The following is a 21490-nucleotide window of genomic DNA, read 5'->3' as shown; positions in this document are numbered from 1 at the left end:
CCAAGATGGGGGGGACATTATACCAGGAAGGGGTCCAAGATGGGGGGACATTATACCAGGAAGGGGTCCAAGATGGGGGGGGACATTATACCAGGAAGGGGTCCAAGATGGGGGGGGACATTATACCAGGAAGGGGTCCAAGATGGGGGGGACATTATACCAGGAAGGGGCCCACGATGGGGGAAAATTGGTGGAAAATGTTTGTAGGATGAGTCAGATTATTACAAGAAGCCAGGATGGGGGGACTTTATTACATGGGGTGCCAACATGTATTTATTTATAGGATCTAGAACACTACCAGGGCCCATACATTTGGCCAAGACGCATGTGGGGGTCCAGGTCCAAATTTTGCCCCGGGGCCGTGGACTCTAGTTACGCCGCTCCCTGGGTGTAACCTGTGACAGATACCATTGTATCCTATGGGCACCTGTCTATTTAACAGCTACAGTATAAATATTCTTACAGTAGACAGATCCCACAATATCATACAGTAACAATCATAACAATCATTCCTGGCACAAATACCAAAAAGAGATCAAAGCCTAAGAGATCCACCCAGGGTTACGAAGCCCAGGGAGAGGGATCCGCAGGGGCCGATAGATCCCGGAGTATTAGAAAGACGATCAGTACTGAAATAGATTTATAGACAGACAGGAAAGCGACGCACAGATACTCAGATAATACACACGGCTGATAACTGAGAACAGCAGCCCATTCCACATCCGATCAGCCACTGATCACACCACACATGCAGCACCCTTCCTAAATCTGGGGCACCGTATATCGGGGTGAATGGCACCCGCCACACCGCCAATCATACGTAGCCACGGCGACAAAAAGATCAGAACATAGAAAAAGCTATGACCCCCTGACACTTGTGCACCAGCATCTGAGGAAAAGGTGGACCAGCCGTGGTAGAACTACAAGTCCAAGCAGGGTATGCTGCAACTTGTAGTTCCACAACAGGGGGATGGGGGGTCACCTGTTCCACACAGGAGCGCAGGTTAGAACAATGCACAGCACGACGGCGACGGCAGGACCCACACCCTCACACACTGTCATCTCATGCACTGACTCACACTAGGCATTGTGTCGCAGCGACATCTCACAGCAGCAAGCACAGCCACCCGCACACCGAGAGAAGAGTAAGAGCGGATACTGTACCGGGCGCACACTCAGCGGCACAATGACAAGACTAAAGAGGGAAAAAAAGAGCAAGGAACTGGCAGGTGAGAGGGCGGAAGTGACGTCACCCAGTCCTACCTGTGAGGCTTCAGTGAGGGCGGAAGTGACGACAGGCAGCACTGGTCGCTACAGCACGGCTACAGTGTTGCTGGGCTCTACCGGAAGCTACGTCGGGTAAGGGCGGAAATATTTGTATGTATTTCTAGTAAGTACTGGCAAATGATATCATCCTATGGAATAAGCCCAGATAAGCCAGTGTAGCAATGAGCTGTCATGTCAGGCCAAGGGCTGAAGCTATTGCACGCTTTCTTTTTCTGACTCCACAGTTTAGTTCCCTTTTTTTTGGCAGAGTATGATCTATGAGCCAATAATTCCAGGGTTTCCGAATATCTGCCCCATGCTTGGGTATTTGTATGCAAACCATTGAACCCAAGTGAGTTTCTATTCACTCTTGGTTTTTACGCCTCGCCTTCCAAGAGCTATAAGTTAAAAAAAACTGTATACTTAGTAGCGATGAGCGAGCATACTCAGATGAGGTGTTATCTCAGCATGCTCCGGTGCTCGAATAATATGTCCGAGTCCCCGCGGCTGCATGTCTCGCGGCTGTTCGACAACTCATGCAGGGATTGGCTATCAAACAGCCAATCCCTGCATCTGTTGCGCCTGTCATGCAGCCACGAGGATTCGGATGTAATTTTCGAGCATCGATCAGCACCCGAGCATGCTGAGATAACGCCTCACCTGAGCACATTAGCTCATCACTACAACTTAGCCCTAAGCTGATTACGGTCCCAGAGTCCTTCGCGTCGGATCTGCTCTATTTATAAGACCGCTGCCTAAATCCCGTCCAGATTGCACAGCGATGTTCTCTAATGGAGCAGCGGGGGGGTGCTACTCTTCCCTAGAAGGTAGGTGACATCTCTAATTTCTGAGCATTCATTTAACACCAATTCACCCTCAATACAACGATGCCTGTGGCCGAGACTGGTCCTTACAGAACGCGTACAGATAAGACGCCGATGCTTTTGGTAACTTCTAATAGGCCCTTTTAATAAAGATTTGGATTTTTTTTTTTTAAATTTGTACATTAAATACTAATTTGAAGGAAGGAACATATTTTAATGATGCAGCTACTGAAGGAAAAAATATGAGAGAAACCCAAAAGATTTACTTTATTAAGATTTTTAAGATTTAATTTAATTTTTATTTTTTTACAGTGTTATATATTAGGATTAGGGAGGATTAGTTGACTTTAGCAATGGCATGTTTTAATTTAACTAGAAAAAAAAGGTATAACAATTTTAATTCACTTTTGTTTAGTTTTTAACAAATTCTTAAATTTTGATTAAAATGCAAAGAGCAATTTTTTTTTCTTCACATAATTAGTAACCTGGGTTTTGGATTGAGGGGCCGATATGTTTTGGTCATTGTACTAGTGACTAGTGAATCTGCAAATCAGAGGATTGGATAAGGCCGATACTTAGGCCACGTTCACACGTTCGGTATTTCGTGAGTTTTTTACCTCAGTATTCGGTCAGTGTTTTACCTCAGTATTTGGTCAGTATTTTACCTCAGTATTTGGTCAGTGTTTTACCTCAGTATTTGGTCAGTATTTTACCTCAGTATTTGGTCAGTGTTTTACCTCAGTATTTGGTCAGTGTTTTACCTCAGTATTTGGTCAGTATTTTACCTCAGTATTTGGTCAGTATTTTACCTCAGTATTTGGTCAGTGTTTTACCTCAGTATTTGGTCAGTGTTTTACCTCAGTATTTGGTCAGTTTTTTACCTCAGTATTTGGTCAGTGTTTTACCTCAGTATTTGGTCAGTGTTTTACCTCAGTATTTGGTCAGTATTTTACCTCAGTATTTGGTCAGTGTTTTACCTCAGTATTTGGTCAGTGTTTTACCTCAGTATTTGGTCAGTTTTTTACCTCAGTATTTGGTCAGTGTTTTACCTCAGTATTTGGTCAGTGTTTTACCTCAGTATTTGGTCAGTATTTTACCTCAGTATTTGGTCAGTGTTTTACCTCAGTATTTGGTCAGTGTTTTACCTCAGTATTTGGTCAGTGTTTTACCTCAGTATTTGGTCAGTGTTTTACCTCAGTATTTCGTGCGTTTTTTACCTCAGTATTTGGTGTTTTACCTCAGTATTTGGTCAGTGTTTTACCTCAGGATTTGGTCAGTGTTTTACCTCAGTATTTGGTCAGTGTTTTACCTCAGTATTTGGTCAGTGTTTTACCTCAGTATTTGTAAGCCAAAGTCAGGAGTGGGTGATAAATACAGAAGTGGTGACGGGTTTCTATTAGACTTTTCCTCTCCTTTACTGAGGTAAAATACTGAGGTAAAAACCTCACCAAATACTCAGAGTGGTGTCCGGACCGGCTCTGGGGTACCTGACTTGATCTTGACCTCATAGACATATATGAGGCTGCTGATTTTGGAGCCAGTCTGGACACCGACATCCATTTTTGGACCATGAATGTCAGATGGGTGAATCTTGGCTGTAAGAGAGAACAGTATAAAATGATTCTGACATCTGTAAATCAATGTTACCCCTTGAGATCCAGCTTATTTCACTCTTTAAGGCCACGTTCAGTATTTTACATCAGTATTTGTAAGCGGACGATCACATCTTTAAGTCCCCTATGGGGGCTAACAAGTACAAAATAAAAAAAACGCCAAAATTATGATTTATTTTTTTTTGGTCACCGCAATTCCACAAAAATTGCTGTAACAATAAATCAAAAAGTCAAATCGTCCCAAAATGGTATCAATAAAAACGTCATCTCTCCCCGCAAAAATTAAGTCATCACACAGCTTCCATAGGCTGAAAACGAAAATGTTATGTGTGTCGGGAAATGGGAAAACATAGGAATTCAGAAAGGATTTTCCAAGTAGTGGATAACCCCTTTAAGCCTCATTTGCATATGAATGAAATCAGTGATTTTTCAGGCAAGACACAACAGATTGCAAAAGTAAAGGTGTGGATGACATCTTTCAAAGAGCAACTTGACCACAGAAATAATTTAGAGGGAGGGGGTCATTTAGGCATATTTTCTTTAAAGGGAATATATCGGCAGATGTTTGATATGCTATGTAATCTGAGAGCAGAATCATGTAGGGGCAGATATCCTGATTCTAGTAATGTGTCACTTTCTAGGCTGTGTGCTGCTGTTTCACTAAATCAATGTTTTATCAACAGGAGATTATCACTACAGGATTAGGTGTTTTGTGCCTCCTGGTCCAACATGACCCCCAACACTGATTGGAAGCTTTCTGCCTATGCACAGTGTATACAGAAAGCAGCCAATCAGTGGTGTGGGCGGGGTTATACACAGCTCAGCATTCAGACTACTGCTAGATCTGCAGCAAAGAAAAATGACAGGATGCAGACCAGTAAGTGACACATCACTGGACTCAGTGTCTCTGTCCCTACATAACGCTGCTCTCAGATTACAAAAACCTAGTGATATATTCCCTGTAAGGAGTAACTTTGGAGAAGTTGTTTTTCCTTTGCTAAAGCTGAAGGTGTCAGCAATTGGCCTACACAGAATTCATGTTTTACCTAATTGTATGTGTGATTAGAAAGTTATTAGGATAATTGCCGGCACCAAAAGTGGATTGAAAACTTTTCAAGATTAACAAACTAATGAAGTCATTACAGGAATTAGTCCGTGACAGCCTTATAATACTATGGGAAATGCACTCACAGGAGAAAATCATTAACATCTAAGCTGAATTATTAACCCCGTACGTCTCTGTGCTCTGTGTGTAAAGGAATACACATTGATTCTGATGCTGCAGAGTCAACGCTCCCTGTTAGGCCGGGGTCAGACATGCGAGAAATCGTTAGGATCTCGAAGATAGAAGATGACAGCTCATTAAGGGGAGATACATTTAAAAGCTTCATACATAATGACATGTAGTGGATCTGTGATATGGAGCCTGTAACCTGCTATGTGCCACACTGTGGCCTCCATGGGGCTCCGAGCTTAAGTGGAAGCCCACTGTAGTTGGGCATACATCTGTTGGCTGAATGCTCGTTCGGCTATCAGCTATTTCTCCTGACACTGTTCCCTCCCCTGTACACCTGTAGATATGCACAAATCTGTTCTCTATAGGGAAAAATCACTAAGTTTCCGCTAAACATCTTTGGTAGTTGATAATTTCTATTAAGTATAAAGGATTGGGCATGTTTAAACCCCACGTGCCCAATCCTTCTTGCATCAATTGTTATATATACAAATTATATGGTCATCTGGCAATCATTTAATATGATCGAGCAACCTAAAGAGAATCTGTCAGCAGAATTTCGCTCCCCAATCTATTCATATGAGCTTGTAGCTCTTTCAAAGACAAGACAAGCAGTACCTTTACATGGCCAGTTTGTTCCTCCGTCACTAAGAAATCAATGTTTGAATTGATATGCAAATGAGTCTGAAGGTCTATTTGTAGATCCAAAGCCTCTGTCACTCCAGCTCTATTCCCCACCCAATGCTGCCTCCTCCTGCTTGACTGACAACTCCCTTGCTTGAAGTCACTGTGCATAGAGGCTGTCAATTGAACAGGAGGAGGTGGTACGGGGCAGGGAATAGAGCTGGAGTGACAGAGGCTTCAAATCTTCATTTATCAGTAATGGAAGAACAGACTGATCATGTAAAGGTATTGCTGGACTTGTCTTTGAAAGAGCTACATGCACATACAAATAGATTGGGGAGTGAAATTCTGCTGAAAAATTCCCTTTAAAGTACTCAATCTTATTAAAAGATCGTCGAACAACCATGATGTTTGGGTTTTGTAGGAACTATCAGCATCATTAAAGTGTTCTCTTCTTTACAGGGGTTGATCTTGCCCAGAGTAATACGGCCGAATTATTTCTAGGCAAAGTTTTGATAAAAAATAACCGTGATCAGGATGAGTTGGATTTGGAGCGAGAGGTTTGGAGGACGCTGGAAAACCGTATTTTGCTTTTGTACTTTGCTGAGTCGGGATGCTCACGCTGTCAGGAGTTTTCACCACTCCTAAAGGAATTTTTTACCAAATTGACTGACGAGTTCTACGTGAACCGATCCTCCCAGATCGCACTGGTTTATGTGTCCCTGGACCGCAACGAGGAAGAGCATGACAGCTTTATAAGGGACATGCCAAAACGGTGGTTATTGGTTCCTTTTGAGGATGAAGAGTTTAGAAGGTAAATTCTGAAATCGTCATTGAGAAGTATATATATGTATATATACAGTATATATGTATGTAAAAAAATCCTGTAGAAGGAAAAAATGATATGGACTGTAGATTTGTCACGTTGACCTCATTATACCTTCACTCAATACATTTTCATCTGTTAAGAAGCACCCAGTGGCCAGACCACCATCTATAAAGCTTCAGGTGCCAAGAAGACATTCCATGCCAAATGCCAACATGTGGTCAAATGAAAAGATGGGGTTAACCAACAATCAATCTGCCAACATAGAATAATTCATCATTTGATAAAAAAATAGCTAAACTTTGATCAAGTTAGTCCAGCCAGGGCCAACTTCAACACCAGACACTCAGTGTCTGCTGAAAATACAGTGTGCACCTGTCTAGTCAAGAGTGCTGGAGACCGATGATGCAGTGACTCTGTGACCTAGAGGCGGCCCTGAACCTCACTATCTTAAAGTGTAAATCCAGGGCCAAAACATGTTTCAGAATTATGTGTTCTTTTTTTCCTTGTAATCGGAGGTACACTTATCCACTTTTGCTTAAAATTATACTAACTCCCCCCCAAAAAAATGCTAAATAATTGAAGTTGTTATGATCTGCAGGACTTTAGATGGCTGCTGGATATAACAGAAATTTCTGCATGCATTTTATGGGGTTATCCTGTATCTAGAGAGATTATGCAAACATGGACAAAATTGTTGTTACCTTCTGTTCAAGTAAGAAAAACCCACAGTGGTCACTGAAATAACATGATAAAGACAAAAGTAATTTTCAATTTAAACTTATTGAATATCAACAAATGAAAATCAGGCATTGCTGCTGAATTGTGGTTCAAGGGAAAATAATTTATTAAAAAATTATGTAAATGGCCTGGATAAAAAATGGTGTTACCCCTAGAAAAGATTGAAAATAATTTGACCATGTTAAACTAAGATGTGTCCTGTAATTAGTATCACCGGTGTCTACAAACTGGTAATCAGTCAGTCTGCCTTTTTTAGGGGTGAAAAGTAGTCACTGTGCTGTTTGGTATCATAGTGTGTACCACACAGAACATGGACCAAAGAAAGCTAAGGAGAGAGTTGTTTCAGGACATTGGAAAGAATATGAAAGACAAACGTGTTAAAGGTAAAGGCTATAAGACCGTCTTCAAACAGCTTGATGTTCCTGTTACTACGGTTGAAGATATTATTCAGAAGATTAAGGTGTATGGGACTGTGGTCAACTTCCCGGGATGTGGCCGCAAAAGGATAATTGAGGACAAATTGAAGATATGGATAATACGAATGGTAACCAAAGAGCCCAAAACAGCTTCCAAAGCAAATAGAGGTGAATTACCAAGGTCAAGGTAAATCAATGTCAGATCGCACCAACTGTCACTGTATTGTACAGATTGGATGTCATGGAATAAGACCAAGGAGAAAACCACTGTTACAAGCAACTCATAAAAAAGCAAGATTAGAATTTGTCAAAAGACATTTTGACAAGCCACAAAGATTCTTGGAGAATGTCCTTTGGACAGATGAGACAAGACTGTAGCTTTTTTTGTCAATAAGCTCTATGTTCACAGATGCAAAAAAAGAAGCATACATAGAAAAGAACATTGTACCTGCTGTGAAACATGGAGGAAGCTCGATTATTTGTTGGGGATCCTTTTCATTATCTGTTACATGGTGTCTTGAATCTGTGCAGGGTACAATAAAATCTGAAGACTATCAAGTCTTTCTGGAGCGACATGTGTTGCCCAGTGTCATAAAAGCTTTCTTTGAGTTGCAGTTCATGGGTTGTCCAAAGGATAATGACCCAAAATTCACTGCTACAATATCCAAGAATGGCTAAGAGCAAAGGAATGGACTATTCTGATATGGCTTCTATGAGCCCTGATCTAAATCCTATTGAACATCTGTGGAAGTGCTGAAACCTGCAGTCTGGAAAAGGCAACCTTCACACCTGAGACAGCTGGTGCGGTGTGCTCACAATGAATTGCCAAAATACCTGTGGACAGGTGTAGACATCTCATTGACAGTTACAGAAATAATTTGCAGTGATTGCCTCCAAAGGTTATCTAACTAAATATTAAGTTAAAGGGAATCTGTCACCCCTTTTTTCGACTCTTAGCTGCCGGCACCGACATCAAGGGCTTATCTACTGCATTCTGTAATGCTGTAGATAAGCCCCCGATGTAACCTGAAAGATTAGAAAAACACGTTAGATTATACTCACCTGGGGGGGGGCGGTCGGTCCGATGGGTGTCGCAGTCCAGTCCGGCGCCGCCCATCTTCATACGAGGCCGTCCTTTTCTTCCCTTCCTGTCGTGGCTCCGGCGCAGGTACACTTCTCTGCCCTGTTGAGAGCAGAGCAGAATACTGCATTGTGAAGGCGCCGGACCTCTCCCCGCGCCTGCGCACTGCAGGACTCTACTCTGCCTTCAACAGGAAGGAAAAAAGAGGACTGCATCGTATGAAGATGGGAGGCGCCGGACCGGACCGCGACACCCATCGGACCGGACCACCCTCCCGGGTGAGTATAATCTAACGTGTTTTTCTTATCTTTCAGGTTACATCGGGGCTTATCTACAGCATTACAGAATGCTGTAGTTAAGCCCCTGATGTCGGTACCAGCAGCTAATAGTTGTAAAAAAAGGGTGACAGATTCCCTTTAAGGGTCCCATCATTTTTGTCCAGGCCAGTTTCATTAGTTTTTTTTTATGTTGAACCACAATTCATAAATAGAGATGACTGGACGATGTTCAGATCCGGCAGGTTCGGCCGATTAGTTACAAAAAGTTCTGGTTCGGGTACCAGAACAGTACCCGGACCCAAATCAGACCCCATTCATTTGAATGAGGGTCTGAACATCCAGTATTTGCCACGCTGTCATGTCATGTATCAGCGCCGGTCAGACAGCCGCAGTTCCCATTCTGTCAAATGGCAGTGTGAGCGTGCAGCTGTGATCGGAGGTATAAATAAAGTTTACCTCCGGTCACTGGTGTCAGCTGATAGGGCTACTGCTCCCATCAGCCGATGCCTGCTGCCACTAATAACAGTGAGAGCAGGAGTGGCTGATGAGATTACTCATCAGCAGGCTCCTGCACTGTAAATAAATAATAAAAAAAAAATGTGGATTTCCATGTATTTTTTATAACCTACTAGGCAAAACTCACAGCTGGCGGCTGCAACCCTCAGCTGTCAGCAAGGCTGTTTATCAAGAATAGAGGGGTCCCCACATTGTAGTTTTTTAATTATTCAAATAATTAAAAAAAACGGCGTGAGGTCCCCCCATTTTTAACAACCAGCCTTGCTAAAGCAGACAGCTGGGTGCTGGTATTCTTAGGCTGGTAAGGGGCCATGGATATTGGCCCCCTTAGCCTAAAAATAGCAGCCCACAGCCACCCAGAAAAGACACATCTATTAGATATGCCAATTCTGGCGCTTTGCCTGACTCTTCTCACTTGCCCTGTAGTGGTGGCAAGTGGGGTTCATATTTCTGGGGTTGATGTCACCTTTGTATTGTCAAGTAACTTCAAGTCCACAGCTTAGTAATGGAGAGGTATCTATAAAACACCTATCCATTACTAATCCTATAGTTGTATGGTATATAGAGACACAGACAAAATAAAGTCTTTTATTTGAAATAAAACAAAACACAGTTTTCTATTTTTATTTAAAAATAACAAACACCTAACTCCTAATTCCACTGAATTCCTCGTCTTCTGTAAAAAAAAAAACAAAAATAAAGAACAACAATATCCCTCACATGTCCATTGCTCTGTCCCACGCCGTAACGCATTTCTGAGAGATAAACAGTTTTCAACCTGGATGGTACAGAGGCGAGTTCACCGCAGTTCGAATTCACCGCAGTGAAATTCTCCCGGTGAACCCGCCTCTGTACCGTGAGACTTTCTCATGGTGCTAGCGGGGATCTCACCGAGGTCACCGCAGTTCATTTGCCGGGTGGGAACGCAACCTCAGTGACCGGAGGTAACCTCGATGACGTCAGTGAGGCTGCGCTCGCAGCAGCTCATTCACCAGTGTTTCTCAGCCTGGATAGTCGCATCTTGGCACCGTCCAGGTTGAAAACTGTTTTTCCCCCATTTATGGATTACGGCGTTGGACAGAACAACGGACAGGTGAGGGATTTGTTGCTTTTTATTTTTGTTTTATTACAGGAGACAAGGGATTCGGTGGAATTAGGCATGTACATGACAGTGTGACAAACACCCGGTGTTCGGGGGGGGCGAACCCGAATAGTTACATGGATTTCCTGGTGAAGTCCATGTTCGGTGTCCATGCCCGAACAGTAGGTGTTTGGTACGGACGCCCATCTTTACTGCTTGGGTTCGCCCATCTTTATTCATAAGCAATGTCTGATTCTCATTAGTTGATATTCAGTAAATTTAAATTGAAAATTACTTTTGTCAGTTTTAAGTTATTTCAGTGACCATTATAGGTTTTTCTTACTGCAGCAGAAGGGTAGCAACAATTTTGTTCATGTGTGATTGCATCCTGATTCTTAGACCCCCCACTGATGGAGAGAGTCGGACGCTCAAAGTTCATTATATGAGCGACCATTATCTGTCTTAACACCTATAGGCAGGTAATAATTGACAATTAATGGAGCAATAGTTGCACATGATCAGTAACATTTTATTACAGCATGGACGTTGGGACTTTTCTTGACCTCTGATGGTCTAGAGGTCAGACCCCAGCAATCATACATTTACCACCTTACCTATTTTTATTTATTCCTCTTATATAGCACCATTAATTCCATTGCGCATTACAGACATTATCAGAACTGTCCTCATTGGGGCTCACAATCTAGATTCCCTATCAGTATGTCTTTGGAGTGTGGGAGGAAACCCACGCAAACAAGAGGAGAACATACAAACTCCTTGCAGATGTTGTCCTTGATGGGATTTGAACCCAGGACGACAGCGGTGCACTTCTAACCACTGAGCCACCGTGCTGCCTATGGCGAGGTAATATATGTTTATTGTGTGACAACCTCTTTAATGGCAGCAAATCTCTTTCAAATTTAAAGATGGTCTCCAACTAAGTTACATTTTTAGTACAAAACAAATATTAATATGGCATCCTGTCATGGGAATTTACATAGCTTGAAGTCTGCCAGATTGCATCGCAAATTTTTCAAAGTCAGGAATTCAATGTCTTGAATCTAGAAATGAATGGGGAACACTAACTACTGTAAATGCAAAAATTCAATTTTATATGGAAAACAGGTTATTAAACCCTAAACTAAACCACTTAGGCCCCCTTTATAATATATATGATGACATTACACAGTAGTCTTGCTCCAGGTTTCTCTCCAGGTGTCAGTCATTCCCAGTGACTCATGAGATTGCGGCATCATCCAGACATGATAAGCATATAAAATGCATAATAGAATCTGAATAAAACAGTAATGGAGCCATGTAATACAGTAATGCACAGGAGGAGCTGAGGATTATCTCTCCATTCTGACATACTGCAATTGATTATGGATATCACTTCCTCCGAATAAGTGTCCTCTCATGGTGAATCATTACTCACCCTAATTCACGGTAATCTGGATTTCGAAGTAGGATTAACGCTGTGCAGATTTGGTCATGGTTACAGTTTTATGGGATATTGTAGGCTTAGTATTACAGGATCATAATATCTATTGAATTTATTGAGTTAAAAGGGCAATTAGATAACTGGCTTTTATATATGGTAAATGGACGTTTATGGTTTATTGCATGTTGTAGCAGATTAATAGCAAATTAACTCATCAGTTTATTCTCATTATTCTAGGATAGGGTGTGGATCTGCTTGACTGTATTGTGGTATCCCAGTAAGCGGGTCTACTGTTGCTGAGTGAAGCAGTTGTCGTGTGGCAGTAGATTTGTTCCAGTGTGCCAAAACTACTTTGGGCTCTGTAAGTTAGGAGATGTAATACATTGTATGTGCGTACACTGAGGATTCATAAAGGTGCATTGTAATTTGTACTTTGCTGACATCAACTGGTCAGCGTATGCATATGTAATGTGGCGTAGGGTCTTCTGAGTGGGTTGGGGACACTTGCTTGGCAGTGGATTAACGTAGTCAGTCATGGGTTTTTCTCACAAAACAGTCCATACGGTTTATTTAAGGGCCATAAACCGTGCCGTAAGCCAGGTTGCACATCACTGGCTTACACATAGTCCATTACTTTATCACATAAGCTTTACCAAGCATTCATTAATCACGCCTGACTTTCTCGAGTTACGGGGTGACTGCACAGTTCAATATCTGACCTTTGCCAGTTCACAGAGTTCTTTCCCCAGCCTGGGGTTACCTATCAGGAGCGCCTGCTCCACAGACTGGCTCCCTGTCAGTCCTGGTTCCTGGGGAAGCTGCAGAACTGGGATCCCCATCCTTGTGTCCAGTGCACTACCAACAGTCCAGATTCTCAGACAGAAGGTAGCTCCCCCAAACACAGTGCCTTAACAGACTCCTCAAACACATGTGGCCTGTCCGGGTGCTATTCAGGCCACCAGGTCCAAGGTCTCACCACGTGCTGCAGGAATCCAATCCTACTCCCAGGATCTTCCAACACAGACCTTCCAGGACCTTGCACCCTGAACCATTCAGGTACACTCACACTGAACATGTGACCAGTCCTCAGTTACATTATATGGTTGTAACCACCCCCATGGATGGGCGGTGTATGTGTGGTTAGTCAATTCACGCCCAGCTCTCTGACTAACCCTATAAGCCCCCCTTATAAGTAATACACAACAAATACTTGTGGAACTAGCATAACCATATCATTTTGGGCTTACAGCGCAGAGAATCTCTGCGACACATACCGGCCATTTACAATAATGCCAGTCACTAATTCACCATCATAATTATGCCTCCAAGTGCATCCTGAAGCGCACACAGCGCCCCCTAGCTGTAACAGAGGTTACCGCATCACAGTAAGTTAGGGCCCATTCACACAAGCACGTAACATGGCCGAGTGCTATGGGATAAAACATCACACAGCACTCAGACCAGTGTTATTCTGTGGGGCATGTAGTGTGGCTAATGGTCACATAGTCGATGGGAGGTATGTGTCACAGAGATGGCTTGTCTCTGTCTGTGATGTAACCCGGAGTATCTTCTTTAGTGCATATAAGCACTGAGAGATTCATTTGGTTGCACCTGGGTCCGGGTTGCAGGTAGATATGAGAGATGGGCGGGTCTGGCTACCCAGATACCTCACGTCTGGGTGTGGTTACAGCCTATATAATGGAGGCTGTTGTTTGGCACATGGTCTGTGTGTTGGGAGGGAGAAGGCCTCCTGTGTGTGTGTTTGGCTCCAGACCGAGTCTGAGGACTGGACACTAATCAAGCCTGTGTGACAACAGGCCTGATGGAGAAGAGCCCTGCTATGGATATTGTTACTTTGTTTTGCCTGATCTAAAGGCCATTTACTTTCTGTTTGTGCTTCTGGGGTTTATGAAGCAATAAACCCACATGAACTTTTAAAAGAACATGCCTCCTGTTTACCTCCCATCGCACCCAAGTGAGTACAACCCCTATAAGCAGCTCAGAACTGCAATTATTTTTTCATGCCAATTCAGAATAAGAAAATACTCGCAGCATGCTGCAAGTGCATCCAATAATCGGATCTCACGCACCCATACAAATCTATGAGGCATGTGAAACATCGAACTGCACCCGGATGCCATCCTAGTGCAGTGTGGTAACCTCAGAATCCGGCAGTGGAGGAGATGGGGAAATTACGTCTCCTCCGCACCTGTGCTGTGATCCTGGGTCGGTCGCCCTCACCCAGGGCAGCGGGGTACTCGGAGCTGGGCCCGTTGATTTCAATGGGAGATGTCACGGTAGCTGTGACCCGGTCCGTGGTCCTGGGCGTCCATTGTAAAAGGGGAATGTTAAATGTGTGGATGATGATTAAAGTTTATTAGTGAATGATTCATGACGCCACCTGTGGTGTTCGGCAATGAAGATGTTAAGCCGACGCTGCAGGCAGATCCTCTGGGACAGATGGTGTGGTGCAGCAATGATGGTGTGGCCCTCCACAGGTAGGGCAGTAGTCCCAGGGCAGTGTAGGTGAAGAGATAGGGAGGAGACGTAGATGGTGCGTTGACAGGAACAGAGATGTAGCAGTGCCGAGTGGGTTGGCGCAGGAATAAGCGGAGGACACGAGGGCATGTAGTTCCAAAGCTTTACTCACAGTCTGTTGTGCATGTGTGGCGCCCCTGAGGCTCAGTCGCCACAGAGGTACTGCACCTTCTCCTAAGGTGTAGTTCCCCACCACCTAGGTAAGTTCGGAACTCCTTTCCACACTCCAACACCTGCATCCCATACACAGGATAGTTCAGCACTGACCACATGCTTAGAGGATAGCAGAGCACCTTTCGTGGGTCCTTGCTTCGTAACACGAGATGTGCTGGGAGGTTGGTGGAGTTGAGATTCATATAAAGGTTTTGGAAGGTTTAGAATTACAGATTAGATCAGTCTGGAGGTTCAGTCTGACAGAGGGTCAGAGAGGAAGAAAGCCACTCGGGAGGAGTGGGGATTCCTGGAGGAAGGAATGCTGCAGCTGCCTCAGTGACCTGAGCCAGCTGGCACGGGAAAGGAACAGAAGGAGAAAGACGTAGAACTGCAACCTAAGCTTCCATAAGAGAGAGGAGTTGTGGGTTGGAAGAGGAACCCTGCCTATAGGTTCTCAGCGCAAGGCCAGGGCCCGGTCCCCGAGGTTGTATAGACACTTATGGTTCTGCAGCAGACACCAGTGGAGTAGTTGGCTGTAAATGCACTACTCCCATCTAAGACTTGGGGCACAACAGCAATTGAATAGAGAGCCTGGACTCCGGAGAAGGGAGTCCCCGAGTGAGGCTACAGCTGTCTGTCATACAAGTAGAGTTGTTAGGAACATGTGACAGGAGGAACTTCAGAGTACCACGGTACTGGAGATCTTCACACTAAAAGACGCAATTGAGGAGTTGTTCAGGAGAGGTACATGTTGGCGGAGTGTTGGAGAGGAGAATCCTGATTTGCCCGGGAGGTTGATTGAGTCTTTGCCCCGGAGGACAGGGCACGGAGGCAGGCACCAGTGCGTACCACGGACTGTGAGTAAAGCTTTGGAACTGCAAGACCTGGTGTCTTCCATTCATTTGTGCGCTAACACCGTCAGCACCGCTACATCTGGGTACCAACATTCCTCACACTGCCTGTGCCTATTCTCATCTATTGCAACTACACTGCCCTGGGGTTACAGCTTCACCTGTTGGGACCTACACAATCTATGCTGCAACACACCATCAGCCCCAGGGGATCTGCACGCAGCGTTGGCTTAACATCTTGCTTGCCAAACACCACAGGTGGCGTCACAAACTATTCCATTCCATTAACTACAAACCACCATTACTTGGGTGCCCAGGGCCACGGACTGGGTCACCGCTGCTGTGACACATTCCCCTGACACTGGCCCGGTACCGAGTACCCCACAGCCCTGGGACGGGGCGACCCACATGCAGGTGCCCGCATCCATGCTGTGTCCTCCAGGTCAGGAGCTCAGCCAACCTCCAGGCAAGATGAAGTACTCCGTTCCACCACTCCGCCAACATATGTGCCTTTTCTGAACGTCTACCTCCTTAGCGCTCGTATTGAAGTACTCACAGTACTGAGTTACACTGGAGTTCCTCCTTTCAGATGTTCTTAGAACTCTAACTGTACGCCAGACAGCTGTAGCCTGCCTCGGGGACTCCCTGCTACTAAGTCCCGGCTCACTCCCGTTGCTGTTGTGCCCCCAAGTCTCGTGTGGGAATAAAGTGGTGACAACTTCCATTCCACCGGTGTCTGTCGCAGGACCACCATTTAGTTTATTCCTCCCTGTTACTATCCTCTTCCCTATTTTTGGTTTGTGCTTTTGTATGATAGAGGTTTTCTGTTATCCCTGTTTTGTTTTTGTGTATTGTTTACCTTACATTTCTGTCCCAGGATTCATGGGGTGGGTGAGGGGACAGATCAGAGTTTAACAGGAGCATATCGAGGTTGGCCTCTCTACCTTCAAGAGTACCCCTGGGACAGGGATAGATAGGGTCCCAGTTCCAGGGACAGTTAGAGGCCCCTCTACCTTACCAAAGACCGTCAAAGCGCAACAGCATCAGATGCTATACACTATTGTGACACCGGCCTTAGGTGATTAATTCCCTCACAACAAGCTGCCAGTTCTAACAAACTTCCTTCCTGTGAACTGGTACAAATCAGGTTTAGTCTATCCCTGTGTAGTCAAAACAGAGGAAGGAAGCTCCTCTACTCCCTGATTCCATTCCAATCCAGGCTGAGGAGACATCATCCTTCACATAATTGCTTTCACAAAGGAGTAAAGCCTCAATCAGTCAGGATAGATAAGGCTGAGCAAGAGCTCTCCAGCATACTGGTTTTCCTATGTGCTTCCAGCCAGAAACCAGATCAAAGTGTCTGCCATGACACAAACTTGGTCTGACCTACCCCCTGCATTTGGGACCTGTAAGGGCTAAACCTTGAGTATTTCCACACCACTAGTGTGTCACCACGTGGAGCCAACCCGTAAAGGTGCCTCCATTAGTGTAGCATTACCGGGAATGTGCATAATATTACCTCCAATACCAAGTAAAAAGACCTGTGCTCTAGCCGCCCCGAGAGGCCCTAAACCTGCTTGTTTCATAAGGAGTGTGTCCTATACTGTGAATTACCGCCACTTTGCTTTGAAGAAAGAGAGAGACTATATCCTGTTTTCTGCTTCAGTAAAGTGTTACATTTACAAGTTCACCCGTGTGTTTGGCTGCTTGTAATTGCACGAACATTACCGGCGCTACAACACCTGCACTCAGACACCACCTCTACAGGAGTACCATCGGGGGAAAACGTTTATGCCATCTCTGCCACCTCACGCTATTAACAATTGTTGTGGTCACAGGGGAAGTGATTAGGGGTCCAGCGACCCAGATCACCTGCCGTGACATTAAAGTCCGCTGCCAGAGGAACTACATTGAAATGGAGAAATGTAAAGTGCTGCGGAATATGTCGGTGCTATAGAAATAAAAATTATTATTATATCCCACTTGACCCCTCTGCAACATCTAGTGCTTCTCCCGTAGCTCTCCACAATATGACATTTTGTAACTATATTTAACGCTAAAATCAACTCTCTTCGACTGCATTTTGTGTGATAGACCTCTCCATCTCCAGCTCTGCTGTGTAATAGACCTCTCCATCTCTACTGTGTGATAGATCTAACCATAATCAGCTCTGTTGTGTGATAGACCTCTCCAGCTCTCCTTTGTGATAGACCTCTCCATTTCCAGCTCTGCTTTGTAATGGACCTCTCCATCTCCGGATCTGCTGTATGACGGACCTCTCCATCTTCTGCTATGCTGTGTGATAGACCTCTCCAACACTACTGTGTGATGGACCTCTCTAGCTCTTCTGTGTGATAGACCTCTCCATTTCCAGCTCTGCTGTGTGATAGACCTCTCCAGCTCTGCTGTGTGGTAGAACTCGCCATCTCCAGCTCTGCTGTGTGATAGACCTCTCCAGCTCTTCTGTGTGGTAGACCTCGCCATATCCAGCTCTGCTGCATGATAGACCTCTCCATCTCCAGCTCTTCTGTGTGGCAGATCTCTCCATCTCCAGCACTGCTGTGTGGTAGATCACTCCATCTCCAGCTCTGCTGTGTGGTAGATCACTTCATATCCAGCTCTGCTGTGTGGTAGATCACTCTTTTTTCATGTGACGGCAGTGGGTGTGGACCCACTGCACCACTCGCCGGGCTAACGCTGGAGGGGCATAACTAAGTGACTACCTGGTCTAAACAAGAACCTCTGATGGTGAGGATAGGCTTGGGCCATTAAGGTTGTCAGCGGGTGCCATGCCAGGGAAGTCCCCAGATCTTCATTAGCTGACCAACGGTTCAAATGCAAAAATACAAATCACAAATTACATGACAGACATGGTCAGAAAGTCCGTGCTTGGTGCGGGTAGCACAAGTTCAAAATACGAAGCCGGTGTCAGTAGTGGATAGATTAGAGAAAATGAGTAAACAAGCCAGGTCGGAGAGTCAAACAAAAATGCCCTTTGAGGCTGTGGGCCCACGTAGCGTTTTAAAACGCACAATGAAAACCGGACTCCTTCCCAGAAATCGCGCGTTTTTTTCCCCGCTCGATTTCACAGCGATTCTGTTCGCGATTTTGTCGCGATTTTCTCAAGCACTTTTCAAGCGATTTGAAGCATCGCTTGGAAAGTGATTGACAGGTTGGCCACACTCGTCAAACATAGTGTTTGACAAGTGTGAGCAGCTTTTTACTATTGAGGCTGCCTATGCGGCATCAATAGTAAAAGATAAAATGTTAAAAATGGTAAAAAATAAAAAATCGGGGTATATTTACCTTCCGACGTCCCGCGATGCCATCCCGGGCCTCAGCGTTCCCAGCGATGCCTTGCGAGACCTGTGATGACGTTGGTCTCGCGTTACTATAGCGATCTCGCGAGACCGCTAGAGTCACGCGAGACTACGTCATCACAGGACCTTGCCGCAAGGCATAACTGGGAACGCTGTGGCCCGGGATGGCAGCGCGGGACGTTGGAAGGTAAATATACATCAATTTTTTATTCTTTTTTTTACAGGGGTATGGTACCCAGGGCCTCTCCTCTCCTCCACACCGTGGGTACCAACCGCACATGAGACGCTTAACTTCCCGAATGGTGGGCATAGTCACATGCGGGAAGTAAGCGGTTCTCATGCATTCCTATGGGTGCGGAATCGCGGCAATTCTTTGCGATTCCGCACAAAAGAATGATCATGCTGCGATTTTTTCCGCGATGCGATTCCGCCGCGGAAAAAAGCGCAGCATTAGCACAGCATGTGCGGAATGCCATAGGAATGCATGGGGTGCGTCATGTACAAGATTTTTAAACGTTTTCGCAGCGTTTTCGCGCCGAAAATCGCGGCAAAAACGCTTAAAAATCACATCCTGGGCACACAGCCTGACAGGAAACTATAGACAGACTGCAAGTGGCATCTAAGCTCAGACAAGATGTGGAGCGAGGCACTGCCTAATATATCCAGTGCTGGCAGGGGATAGGCCAGGAAAGCAAAACTCTGCAGGACACAGTGGTCTTAAATTCCAGCAGAGTCTGTCCACGCCTGCATATAGTTAAGTGGAGACTGTCACGCAACAGAAGGATGTAGAAGTGCTGGAAGTGTTTGCACGAGGCAGCTCAGCAAGATGTTCAGACACTGGCAGGAGCAGTGCACGCAGTGAGTAGAATGGCACTTAGCAAGCTCGTGAGTCACTGGCATAGCACTCAAGTTTCGCCATGTACTTGATCATTCTTTCCCAGGGGTAATACAAGCTTTAGCTGTGCCAAAGTCAGGGTTTTTAGTGTTCATTCCCCAATAGTGCCTGATGTTTGGCCAGATATCTGTTGTATGGACAATCGCTAATTTATTTTGTGTACAACCCCCAATGGCACCCTGGACAAACCTCTACTTTGCCTTGTCCTGGTTTTGCTTGTTGTCTATGTTTGCTATGAGTGATATCATTATTTTCCCAGCTCGGTATCATGCCTGACAACACTTTTTCTGACTTTTTGATGTGCCAAGTTATTCTTTCTCAAGTCTCCTCTGTTCCAAAAACTTCCTTCCTCAGCACTGCTGTGTTTTAGACCCACACTTCTCTATGTCAGATCACTCCTTGCCAATGAACAGTCCTTAGCACTTCTTTATACCATACCACGCCTTCCTTAGCACTACTATGTGTCAGGCCAATCCTTCTTTAGCATTACTGTGTTCTAGAGTACTCCTTCTGTAGGCCTGCTTTGTGAACGACAGCTCCTTCCCTTGCGTTGCTTTGTGCCTGGCCAATCCTTACTTAACCTTTTATTGTTATCGGATCATAGATTGAAATTGCTTGGTTCAATTTAATTCATTTCTTTCTAAACCTTATTTTAGGGAGCTTGAAGTTCTGTTCTCAGTTTCTGAAGCACCAGTCCTTGTAGTCCTGAAGCCATCTGGACAGATCATCTCTGCAAATGCAGTGGATGAGGTGGTTCGTCTGGGACCTCCATGCTTCAAGAATTGGCAAGAAGTTTCTAGTATCATTGACAGAAGTTTCCTTCTTCCAGAATTCTGTGACTCAACACCTTCAAGGAGTGTCAGTGACCCCTTCCGTAGACTAAAGTACAAAGTAGAGAGTGCCAGGAAGAAGAAGGAAATGCCTGGAGGAGACGATGATGATGAAGGAGGTGGTGGAGAAGGAAGAGGAACTGGTTTCTTCTGAGTGGGACTCCTGATTAGAGTTTCATTTTATGAACATTTTATTTTGATGTTGTCTATGGATACAGAACTAGACACAATATGGGTATTACCAGACAAAATATTTTCTTCTTCTCTAGCCAGTATTATGGAGATTAATGTAGAACATGTTATGTTGTTTGTAAAGACTGGTAAGGTGGCCTCACTTGATGCTGGTCTTGAAGTGTTTTTAATCGTAGCTTTGTGTAAATGGGCATACATGGTACTTATGCTGTACAATATTACATCAAAATAAATTATTTTACATTGCCAGTGACAGTATATACTAAAAATGTATGATAGAGTGTGATACCATGAAGATAATGTGGGTCCACTAGGTGGCTGCATGTTCACACAATAGCTCTATTATAGTTTATACGCTACAATAGAGAGACTCACACACATGCACAGTCATTTTTTCTCATTGGTTCCTCATCCTTGACATAAATACCTTAGATGGACATGGAGTAACATACATGCAAGTCATCTGTATGGAGCATTTGCCACATAATACCATACGTATACAGTACCAGTGCTTTAAAATCCTCAAAGTGCCCCCCTCTTACACTGATGGCAGATTTATATCCCCTTGTATTTTCTTAACCAGCCTCACCAGGTTGTCTCCTAGAATGGCTTTCAATGAGCAGTCTTGAAGGAGTTCCCAGAGATTCGGATCACTTGTTGGCTGCCTTGCCTTCACCCAGAATCCAACTCAGGTCCCTAAAACTAGGGGCGCCCTAGTCTATCTCTGTCCCCCCAATTACTCCTGAAGGTGAAGACGCCAGGTTCATGTG

The 21490-nt window shown here is 44.6% G+C and overlaps 2 protein-coding genes across 4 annotated transcripts in view; one reads left to right on the top strand and one right to left on the bottom strand.

Annotated features, from left to right (window-relative positions):
* The window catches only part of PGLS (6-phosphogluconolactonase), a 46631-nt gene extending 45285 nt beyond the window's left edge, over window positions 1–1346 (bottom strand). Inside the window, exon 1 of one of the 3 annotated variants that reach the window (XM_073588709.1) lies at window positions 1264–1346. The gene's annotated coding sequence lies outside the window, so the exon portion shown is untranslated. The other 2 variants (XM_073588707.1, XM_073588708.1) reach the window with 2 other exon arrangements.
* A 417-nt stretch (window positions 1347–1763) lies between these two features.
* On the top strand, window positions 1764–20969 carry NXNL1 (nucleoredoxin like 1). Its single transcript, XM_073588710.1, has 3 exons — window positions 1764–2093; window positions 6024–6375; window positions 20355–20969. Exons 1-3 carry the CDS (start codon window positions 2048–2050, stop codon window positions 20680–20682), a joined length of 726 nt encoding a protein of 241 aa, XP_073444811.1. The 5' UTR covers window positions 1764–2047; the 3' UTR covers window positions 20683–20969.
* The last annotated feature ends 521 nt before the right edge of the window (window positions 20970–21490 follow it).

The sequence above is a fragment of the Dendrobates tinctorius genome, unplaced genomic scaffold, assembly GCF_039654945.1.
Source record: "Dendrobates tinctorius isolate UK_male_01 unplaced genomic scaffold, ASM3965494v1 ptg000104l, whole genome shotgun sequence".
Taxonomy (NCBI): Eukaryota; Metazoa; Chordata; class Amphibia; order Anura; family Dendrobatidae; genus Dendrobates; species Dendrobates tinctorius.
Note: the sequence above shows the minus strand (reverse complement) of the source record. Positions and strands in the feature narration are given on the sequence as shown.